At 37.7% G+C, this 11,557-nt stretch overlaps 1 protein-coding gene and 1 pseudogene across 1 annotated transcript; both read left to right on the top strand.

Annotated features, from left to right (window-relative positions):
• Positions 1 to 437: 437 nt before the first annotated feature.
• Positions 438 to 1,379, top strand: LOC107160007 (olfactory receptor 1440-like). The gene has a single exon (XM_015506657.1). The coding sequence runs from the start codon at positions 438 to 440 to the stop codon at positions 1,377 to 1,379; it is 942 nt and encodes a 313-aa protein (XP_015362143.1).
• A 4,129-nt stretch (positions 1,380 to 5,508) lies between these two features.
• Positions 5,509 to 6,717, top strand: LOC107135408 (annotated as a pseudogene).
• Positions 6,718 to 11,557: the final 4,840 nt, after the last annotated feature.

Raw genomic sequence — 11,557 nt, 5'->3', positions numbered from 1 at the left:
ATAACTTTTCCTGAGTCATAGCTTATAGATAGAAGAGCCACATTCAAGCGACAGCCGTGTGACAACTAGACCCATGCTCTTACTCACTGAGCTATAAGCAGGGATTATAATGCCATTAATAACACTCTGCAATTTCTAAAACATATTTTTAAGGGAACTTCCAAATATTGTTATACTTTCCTTTGTCCTAATAAAAGCCTGATAGTTAATAATAACAAGTGTAATTATCCCCTTTCACATGTGGGAAAATTGATACAACCACTGTAGTCACTTAGAGGCAAAGTTAACCAGGGTAATTTCCCCCAAACCCTCAGCATTCCTCTTTCTTATGAGCTCTGTGTAGAGATAAGGTGGTTTATCTCAATAGAAGTTGGGATAACAACTGACTTAGGGATTTGTTCTCTTCTGTCCCTGCAGATCTTGGGACCACCAACGCTATGACAGAAGGAAGGAACCATACAACAATCACGAAGTTCACTCTCTTGGGATTCTCTGAGTTTCCAAAGCTCACCATCGCCCTCTTTTCAGTATTCCTAGGGATCTACCTGATGACAGTGTCCTGGAATGTGAGCCTCATCACACTCATCAGGATGGACGCCCATCTACATACACCCATGTATTTTTTCCTCAGCAACCTGTCCTTTCTGGATATCTGCTACGTTTCCACTATAGCCCCCAAGATGCTCTCAGGCTTCTTCCAGAAGCACAGCTCCATCTCCTTTCTGGGGTGCACCATACAGTATTTCTTCTTCTCCAGCCTGGGTCTAACCGAGTGCTGTCTTCTGGCAGCCATGGCTTATGATCGATATACCGCCATCTGCAATCCCCTGCTGTACCCAGCCGTCATGTCCCCCACCCTCTGTGTGCAGACGGTGGCAGGATCTTGCATTACTGGGTTCTTTGGCTCTTTTATCCAACTGTGTGCTTTGCTTCAGCTCCATTTCTGTGGGCCAAATGTCATCAACCACTTCTTTTGTGACCTGCCTCAATTATTGGTCCTCTCCTGCTCTGACACCTTTTTCTTTCAAGTCATGACCTCTGTGCTCACAGTGATCTTTGGGCTCACATCCGTCTTGGTCATCGTGGTATCCTATGGTTACATTGTTGCCACTATTCTGAAGATCATTTCAGCTGAAGGCAGGTCCAAGGCCTTCAACACCTGTGCTTCTCACCTGACAGTAGTGATCCTTTTCTTTGGCTCAGGTATCTTTGTTTACATGTGTCCCAACTCGGGAGATTCCCTGAGCCAGAACAAACTGGCGTCAGTCCTATACACTGTCATAATCCCCATGTTAAATCCATTGATCTACAGTTTGAGGAACAAGGAAATCAAAGAGGCCCTAAGCAGATGGAAGAAGGGTTTCATCTGGTGCTACTAATTACGGAACTCATTTCAGAAGTACAGTTGCTATACACTTCTAATACAAACCTAGCACTGGTAGAAAGCCAGGCAAATGTATAAGAAGTATGTGGAAGCTCAATGTACAGTTGAGACCAAATAAACAATAGGCCGAGCAATCCACAAGTATTTTTGAGCATTTTTAAAATTTGTTCTTTTTAGATATTACATGACAGTGGAGTGTATTTTGATATATTATATATGCATGGGAATGACTTATTCTAATTAGAATTCCACTCTTGTGGTTGTCCATGATGTAGAGTTTCACTGGTTGTGTTTTCATATATGAACACACAAGCATTTTTGTAGTTAGTTGTTGTGGCAGTGTGACACTTGACTTTAGTGATATCTCATCACTACCTACCATGGCAGCATTTCTAGGACCAGAGATGATAGTACTAATCAAGGTTGCCAGGAGACTAGAAAGACCAAACAGCATCTCATTTTAGGTGGGTCAGGGATTGCTGGTCAGGGATTACTCCTGGCACCTAGAATAACTAGCTGATCTTTTAAAAATTTCTTTTTTTTCTTCTTCTTTCCTTTTCTGTTCTTTCTTTTCCCTTCCTCTCTCCCTCCCTCCCTCCTTCCTTTTTTTTATTTTATTGTTTTAATTTATTTTAATGGATACATAAAAACATAAAATTGCATTTATTAATGGTGTATTACATAATGTCTCAATACATGTATACTTTGTGTGATACTTAAATCAGGTTAAATATATTTATCTCCTTATTCACTTTTTTTAAAGCAAGTTAGTTCTCACATTTAACTTATTCCTTTATCTCTGGAACGTTTGCATTATTTTCATTTGTGGATTTATCCAGGTCAAAAGTAACTGTACCAGATAAAAGATTTGCTGATTTCACGCAGACAGAAATTTGTCATGATAAAAATGTTTAACACATCCAGGTTTAAGTTTTGGTTGACCACTTGGCTGGGTAGGCTTTCCTGGACGATTCCTCATATTTTACACATTTTTGTTTCTCCATCTTATCTCTACCATGTAACCAGAAAAAGGGAATCAGAAACTGGCTCTGTGATGGTATGGTGGTCTAGTCCCTGACTTTGGTAACTCCAGCATATCATTTTATTTTATTTGGATGCTTAACCACTGAGCCACATCCCAGCTTTTTTAATTTTTTATTTTGAGACAGGGTCTCACTAAGTCATTGGGGGCCTCGATAGGTTGCTGAGGCTGGCCTTGAACTTCCGATCCTCCTGCCACAGCCTCCCAAGTTGCTGGAATTTCTGGCATGCACAACCACATCTGACAGCAGTGATATGTTTATATTACAAGTTTGGCTTGTTTATTAGAGCAAATATCTATTAGAAAGTTGTTTTTCTAATAATTAACAAGTGAGACTTGACTGATAGAATTGTCTATAAGGCATCAAAACTCTGGAAGTATAAGAGTCCTGATTTGGTTGTTTCCCTTGTAACCTTTTTTGGCATTGCTGTAAGACACAGGGAAATGATGGAGAGTTAGGGTTAAAAATATCAACCAAAGAAAGGATGCTGAGACAGAAAGCAGACTTCTGTTGTTTATTTTCCAAAAAGATTCTAATTTGCATAAACTTAGGTGGCCAGAATGTGTGGAAATTTCCAAGAGATTACTTCTGATAAAAGAAACTTTATAAATTCCCCCCCCCCCCCCATCTGTATTCAGAAAGGAAAATTCCAAGTCCCCATGGTAAGGACTTCAAGAAAAGCTTTTTGACATCTGTAGACACTACAGCTTGAGGAGTTCTAATACTCCATATCCCTGGAGTACAATCCAGCTTCAGCAGCTTGCAGATGAAAGGGGGATTTCTTTTGGAGAACAGCTGATTTGCAGCTATTGGGTAGGATTTTATGAAGGGAAGTTAGGATGGAGTTGTGAGCCTAGATTTCATTTAAGGTCTCTAGCACCTGTTAGTGATCTCATTCAGACCTCCCTTAGCTTCAGCCTCAAGCCAAGGCTATTAGATGACATCTGTACTGGGGTTGAAAGAGAGAATTAAGCACTGAGTGCCATTCATTATACCTATCTGGATTCTTAATGCTTTTATGGTTACAAATTATTAAGCTCTCTTAAGAGAACTGGTGCTTAGAGTCAAGATCACAACTAGCAGAAATGCTTATGTAATATACAAATATGTAACAACAAAGCCCATTATTATGTGCAATTATAATGTACCAATAAAAGTGATCTTGAAAAAATTTTTTAGAGAAGTGCTTATGTGAAAACCTACTAAATTTTGCAAACGTAGTCTCAGAAAAGTGATACGGCCTTTAAATTGTAAACCATCTACTTCTCTAGGGGACCAGAATTAATTTTATTCCAATCTCCAAATCATCTATAGGACATGAATTACAGGATGCATATTCCTGTGTGTGAATTTCACATGAAGGATAAATGCTCAGAGATTAACAGGTCATGACAGAGGCTCATAAACTGAAGACAAACTGTTGGACAATACTATGAGTTTCTATTTTTATAACTTTTGTGATTAACTTTTTTGTCTTGGTGATATTTTCAAAGAAACAGATGTGATATGCTAAGGGAAAATAGTCTACTTCTATTAATCCTACCATGCAATATTTTCTCAATTTCCAGGCTGATACTGGAATTTAGCCACGACTGGAAATAGAAAGGACCTGGGGTGTGGAGTAGTAAATCCTACATTCTAAGAAATTGCATTTTCTCTGCTGTGATTATAGAAGATGGGGTTTGGTGGCTTCTAGGACTCTTCATAGGCTACACACTTCTAACTCAGCATTGAATTTTGATCTGTTGCTCTGTTCATCACTACACATCTCTATTATATTTTAAATTTGGAACATAGTGTTATATATACCAATGCTCCATTTTGCATAAGTGTTCTAATACTTAATTTTTAGCACATGAAGGTAGAAAACTAAAGGTGAAAGTGGAATTCCCAACAGGTCCTTGGTTTTCCTAAGTGAGGCACATCCAAGGAAATGGATGAATGGATGCTGCACCTGTGCAGATGCTCCAGGAAGGCCAGCACTTGGGACATGGGGCATCTTTACACCTGTTCTCACCTGAGGACATGACCACAGTGCCATCTGTAATTCCAATAATTTTAAAAGATCATTAAACAGCAAGTTGGATATTTCAGAAAATTAAAAATTGAATTAGAGAACTACTCTGAATTCCTAAGAATTCAGAGGGAACATATAAAGAGATGAACATGATAAGAAGATGATGCGGCTTAAAGGTCGCTCTGGAGATCCAGCACACCACAATAAGAAGTTCAGACAGCAATAATGAAAGAGATGGAGGCATCAGGATTGTTGAACTTTAAGAAAAGATAATTCCTTTGATCTAAAGGAAGAATATTGAAAACTTGTCTTTTTTTAAACAAACAGTTTGTTAAAAATTAACTTCAATTCAAATCCCATTGGGACTTTGGGAGAGAAATGCAGTGGTAGTAAAAACTGTAAAATGACACTAACATTCAAACAAAGTTTGACAATAAAGACTACTTTGAAAAAAGTATTTAACCAAACAATAATTAAACAATGTGGAAATTCTACAAACAATAGAAAGAACAGGGACCAAATATTTATTCCAGGAAAAAGATCTAGTTTAGATGAAAATTAAAACTTCAAAAAGAAAATATTCACATATTATTGAGAGAAAGATAATTCAGTTGGATCTGGAGGTTAAATAATTATTTCAGATGTAAAATGAGTTTGCATTTGTTTCACAATATACAAAACATAGCTTCTCTTATGGATCAAAGAGTAATGAGTCTTCTATTCTGTTCCATTGATCTTCATGTCTGTTTTGGTGCCAATACTGTGCTGTTTTTCTTATTTTTGCTCTGTAGTATAATTTAAGGTCTGGTATTGTGATACCTGCTGCTTCAATTTTCTTGCTAAGGATTGCTTTGGCTATTCTTATTTTTCCAAATGAATTTCATGACTGCTTTTTCTATTTCTATGAAGAATATCATTGGAATTTTAATAGGAATTGCATTAAATCTGTATGGCACTTTTGGTAGCATGGCCATTTTGACAATATTTATTCTGCCTATCCAAGAACATGGGAGATCTTTCCATCTTCTAAGGCCTTCTTTGATTTCTTTCATTAGTGTTCTGTAGTTGTCATTATAGAGTCTTTCATCTCTTTTGTTAGATTGATTCCCAAATATATTTTAAGGCTATTGTGAATGGGATAGTTTTCCTAATTTCTCTCTCAGCTGATTCACCACTGGTGTACAGGAACACAATTATATGTGTAATATGTCAAAATACATTCTATTGGGCAAATGGGCTTGCTTGGGCTGCTCCTCAGTGGGTGGCAGTGGTGGCCTTGGAGGTTACTCCTGGCCTTGTTCATGTTGGGGCCACCCCTGGGGAGGATGGTGCCCTAGAGCCGGGCTTTGCTGGGTAGGGGCAGGATGGAACAGGTGGGGAGCGGCCATGTGGGAGGTGACCCGGAGTCTCCTGCAGCGCTGGGGCGCCAGTTTTCGGACAGGCGCCGACTGGATTCTTGGAGCCAGCTTGTAGAGGCGACAGCCACGTATCGGACATTAGAAAGACATCTACAAAAAGAGGCCCAAGCTCAACACAACAATTCTGAATTCACAGAAGAGCAAAAGAAAACCATAGGCCAAATTGCAACAAGCTTGGAATTGCGAAGTGCAAGCTTTAGGATCCACACAGACCCAGGAAGAATTTAAACTGGAAGACCTGAAGAAGCTAGAACCAATCCTAAAGAATTTTCTCACGTACAATAAAGAATTTCCATTTGATGTTCAGCCTGTCCCATGAAGGAGAATTTTAGCACCTGGTGAGGAAAGGCATTGGAATTTGGAGAAGGTGAAGAAGAAGGTGGTGCTGGAGCAGTTAGTATAAAGGATCTGAACGGCATAGATTTAACTCCTGTGCAAGATACTCCTGTGGCTTCAAGAAAAGAAGATACATATGTTCATTTTAATGTGGACATTGAGCTCCAGAAGCATACTGAAAAATTAACCAAAGGCGCAGCTAGCTTCTTTGAATTCAAACACTAAAAGCCTAAAAAAAGGTTTACCAGCACCAAGTGGTTTTGCTTTCATGGAGATGGATGAGATTAAACCTGGGCCAATGGAATAGAACTACACAAGAAACCCACTGACTTTCTAAAAGAAAGAAATTGCAGTTATTGACCCAGAAACCACTTTATCTTCATCTACATCAAACTTTGCACAAGGAATGATTCTGACATGAGTAATGTGGAATTTCTGTGAATTTTACCACTCAGTAGAAACCATCACAGCTCTGTGTAGCATATTCACCCTTCAGGAGGCAGGAAGTGAGCCATACCTGTAGGCCACTGAGTCCACCGCAAAGCTGTTCCACAGAACTAAAGCCCAGCACCTCACTGTTGTAATAATTATGACTCCTTTAAATACAGGCTTATTGTAGATTTTGAAACAGGTTTTTAATTTTCTATTAATTGAGCAATTAATAGTCTTTTCTAATTTACCACTGATCCTATCCTGCTTCCTGAAACAATACTGCTGTGGTAGGTATGCCCATCTTCAAACTTAATACAGCAATAAGAACGTACTAGTGTTGACACATTTGCTCACTTTTGCTCCACCATGGTCTTTTGGCTTGAATTAACTTCAAACTTTGAATTGAAATGGGTAGGATAGTACCAGATTGCTTTGAAGGGAAATTGGACCAGTTATGGTCTGTCTTATAGGCTGTTCCTTAAAGGTGGTCTAAATTCACCCTGATTTGATAATTCTGCTTAGAAATAGTGTGCCTTGACCAGATCAATATCCTATATGGGAATGTTCACCAGGTTGTACCTGTGGTTTTTTTTTTCCATATGACCAGATTGTTTTTCTGAAAGTGCACATATTTTTAGTCATGTTGATTAGTTGTTCTTCTACATCACATTGCTATTCTTTCTGATAATGATTTTAGGGTTAACGTTGAAACCATCTGTCTCAGAATAATTACAAATTCTTAGATGGGTTTCTATGTCTTCTAAATCATGTCATCTAAAAATAATTGGGTCAGATGCTAATGAGGTACTGCAGGAACAACTGCTGTTTTTCTGACAACTGATTGTGAGACCTTAAAACCTGCATACCTTGTCTTTAAAGTGATCTGTATGCAAAATCTGGAAAGATATTCTATTTTTTAAAATATAGTGGACAGGACCACCATTTATTTTCTATTTAGATATATTGACATCCATATGAAAATATGCAAGTCATTAGCCTATTATAATTTTACTGTTTACATTACTTTTGACTTTATGATGAGGCATAAATAAAACTTTCATAGTACATGAGGTGGATATTCCATACACAGAACATAAAGATTTGTGAGGGGCTTTTTTGTGAATTAGATGTAGAACCCACATATTTTAATATTCACTATTTTAAATAAATAACACATGAGAGAAATGCAGTGTCAATCCTTGGTCTATTTTACACTAGTGTAAACCCTAGTCATACCATCCAATGTTTGGTTTTAAAATGAGTAATAGTTGTTTTAGCCCTTGCACTTCAAGAGATCTAGTCTTTTATTTTCAGTTGTCTGTTAGTCAATTCTGTTTATTTGATGAATGTTAATAAAAACTATATGATCCAGAAAAAAGTACACTCTGTTGTCATGTATATTAAAAAGAACAAATATAAAATAAAATTTAAAAAGAGTAGTGAGTAAAACACATTTAAGCTACAAGATTATACTAGAAAAACTAAATAAATAAGACTGATGAATGCATCTAAGAAAATACAATTAAAATGGCTTGTAAATGAGAAAGAATGTAACAAAATTATAAACCAGTGAGTTAAATCACAAAGGAAAATAAGTTGGGGCCATAAAGACTTTAAATATCTTTGCTTAAAGATATTTAGTGAATGATACAAATAAATTTATAGGACAAATAATCTGAGGAAAATAAAGCAACAAGTAATGACCTATAAAGGGTTAGCATTTTGATGAATATTTTATCTACTCTCTTGAAAAATAACCAGACTACTACAAACCTTACATAAGGCTGAATTTCAAAAGAGAAAAGTAGTCTAAAAAAATGTGAATACAGCTTGAAATCAAATATGAGTAAAGTACAACAATTAACAGCACTGTACATCACTTGCCAGGTTAGCAAAAACAATTTAATGTGGTTTAAATATTGAGTAGGGTCTAGTTGTCCTGGAAGATCCTTAAACAAATATTCCATGTTTTGAACTGGAGGAACCCAATACAATAAAATTAATTACTTTTCCATTCTTTGAGGACAAAAACTCAAAATTAACTGTTGTGATTGCTAAGCGAATTCTGCCAATTTTTCAAACAATTCATTTCCTCTCTTATAACCAAATGGCAGTAATGTTTGAGAAAGCTCTCTCTCTCAGAAATAGTCAGGATGGTGGAAATCGAGACATCTCTGTCTCCACCCTGGAGGAGACCATTTGCTTACATTCCAAGATAATAAAGATAATGTCTCTCTAGAGGGAAGGGTGGGCCAGCTGCCAGCAATCATTTTTAAGGCTGGGGTATGTTCAGGTCAGTCAGTGTTCCTCAGCTCTGATCCAGACCTAAACTGTGCACATGTTATCCTCCTGTTTCCTGCTCTACTTCACTGCCCTGGACTTGAGACACTAGAGGAACTGTGGCAAACACGAAACTCATGCTGCTCAAAACTGTAAATCTCTCTAAAATCTATTTGCACTCATTGTCTCCTTACCACCTAAATCTGCTGGCGCGGGAAAGACAGTCTAGCAACTGTTAGGACCCAGCTGCTTGGCGATTTGACTGACACCAGATCAGCACCAACTCATCAGAATGAAAGACTCAGTAAGCCATCAGTGTGGCCATGCCAGTGTATATGATTGAAATACCAGATCTGCCTATTAGTAATAACAGATTAACAATAATAGGTAATAGATAATGTGTCTTGATCCTTTAACAAATGCCAGGCATTTTTTTAATATGCTTTGTATGTCCTTATTCAATCTTTAAAATCCCTTGAGAGATACATTACTATTATGTGCTCATTATTATGTTTGTATTTGGAGGCAAAAGAATTTTAGTAATTATACTAATGTTTAATAGCTCATAAGTAATACAACAGGCTGGGCATGGTGGGCACCCTGTAATCCCAGTGACTTGGGAGGCTGAGAAAGGAGGATTGCAAGTTAAAGGCAAGTCTGGGTAACTTAATGAGACCCTGTCTCAAAATAAAAAAGAAAAAGTGCTGGAGATATAGCTCCGGAGTTAAGCACCCCTGAGTTTAATACCTAGTAGTAACAACAACAACAACAACAAAAAGTAATTCAAACAAGGTCAAAATCTGGGAAGTCTAATTCTAAAATCAATAATTCCCTGCAATTTGAGTTTCATGTGCTCACCTTTTTGCATAATATCAGATGATACTCCCTGTGTGCTTATATGCCTTTGTGCTTTTTTGAATTCCTTTGCTTAGTTTTGAAAGCTTTTCCTTAAAGTGGAAAGTCAGACGTTAGTCATTCATATTCTAGGGAAAGGTGTCACAGGAGAGCTGGAAAATAAACATTTCTTTTTAGTTTAAATTCTTTGGTTCAAGCGTAAGACCAAAAAATATTCACAAGGTGATAAACTTAATAGAATCAAATCAAGATTCTCCTCCCCATAGAAAATAGGAAGCCAAGAGCTGGCTGTGAATCAGGAAATTTTGCATGTTTTGCAGGGAGAGTGGGGGTCTTGTCCTTTGCTCTTTAATAATTTGGGGTTAAGTTTAGGGTCTAGAAAGATACAGAAGATCTTTGGATAATCCAAAGCAGCACTCACTCATGTGTGCTCCTTGCTAGGGCATGAACAAGCCACAGAGCTCCTGGAATTCCCCCATTTACCACATTTGCATTAAGGTGGCAGCTGTAGAGTCCAAGAGCAGCAAGAAAAGCCAGGACTTAGAAAGTACATGAGGAAGTCACATTGAATTTTCTGTGGCCACAGAGAGTCATGGAAGAGGACTGAAAAGTTTCCCATATACCTCAAGGGCTGGTGGAGAAAAGAACCAAATGGTCAGGAAGAGGATGAATAATATGCAGATTAATAACCAGAGGTGATCAGAACCATGGACAGCTCAGCAGGTGCCAAAGGACAGGGCTGGAACTAGCTAGGTGCCAGTACTCAAAGGTAGGTTCTGCTTAAGAACTGTGTGGTAGAGTTGTGGGATACCAGACAATGCAGATCTGAAAAGTCAAAGTATTCCCTCCAGTACCAGTAGGACTCCACAAGCTCTGGATTTTTGAATTAATATTAAGGAGCAAATGAAAGAGAAAATCCTAACTGACTGGTTTAGATATTCAGAAACTGGAAATAAAAGAAAAAAATCCTAAAATTAGTGACTTTACTTGGAAGTCTTAACACATAAAGGTAAATATGTAAACTTTCTCTTATCAGATAGAATGAAGGTTCAAATTAGAAATTATACCAAAAAAGCAAGAAATTAGTTACATTTTCACTCTTCAGTTGTGGCATGGAAAAACTTATCCTACATTAAATTGATAGGGCCACAAGCTACTGGTCTGCTATTCATCTCAAGACTGAATTCTGAATTTCCAGAATATCCATAGACTATGATGAAGGGAACAAAAGGGAAGAAAGAATTGGCCACTCTTCCTAAGACGATGAACTCTATGTCCTAAACTGTTTAGAATAGGGGGCCGCCCTTGGAATGAATACCAATCAATCACTTGATTGCTCACTTTTAGAAATTTCAGTGACTGCTGTGATTGTAATTTAACAAAACAGGGCTGGATTCCATTTCTCAATCCAGGCTGGGAAATCTGGGTTTAGTCTCCTCCTTGAGCTTGCTTATGTGTTTAATTAAGTGCTCTTCACTGGGGCTTTCCAAGTAGAAGACAGAGTCTGGCAGAGTATCTCTCTGGACATAGTTTTATGTTCTTTTTCCTTTTGTCAAGATACCTATTTTAGGGCTGGGGTTGTGGCTCAGCGGTAGAGTGCTCACCTAGCATGTGCGAGGCCCTGGGTTCAATTCACAACACCACAAAAAAATAAATAAATAAATAAAATAAAGGTATTGTGCCCAACTACAAATATATATATATATATATAACTGTTTTACGTAGAAAATCTGGAAGTTTGTAGGAATAAGACACGCAGCCCTCTCGGATTTGGGGAAAACTGCATTTTGCA

The sequence above is a fragment of the Marmota marmota genome, unplaced genomic scaffold (assembly GCF_001458135.2).
Source record: "Marmota marmota marmota unplaced genomic scaffold, marMar, whole genome shotgun sequence".
Lineage (NCBI taxonomy): Eukaryota > Metazoa > Chordata > Mammalia > Rodentia > Sciuridae > Marmota > Marmota marmota.
This window is presented reverse-complemented; position numbering and strand designations above follow the sequence as displayed.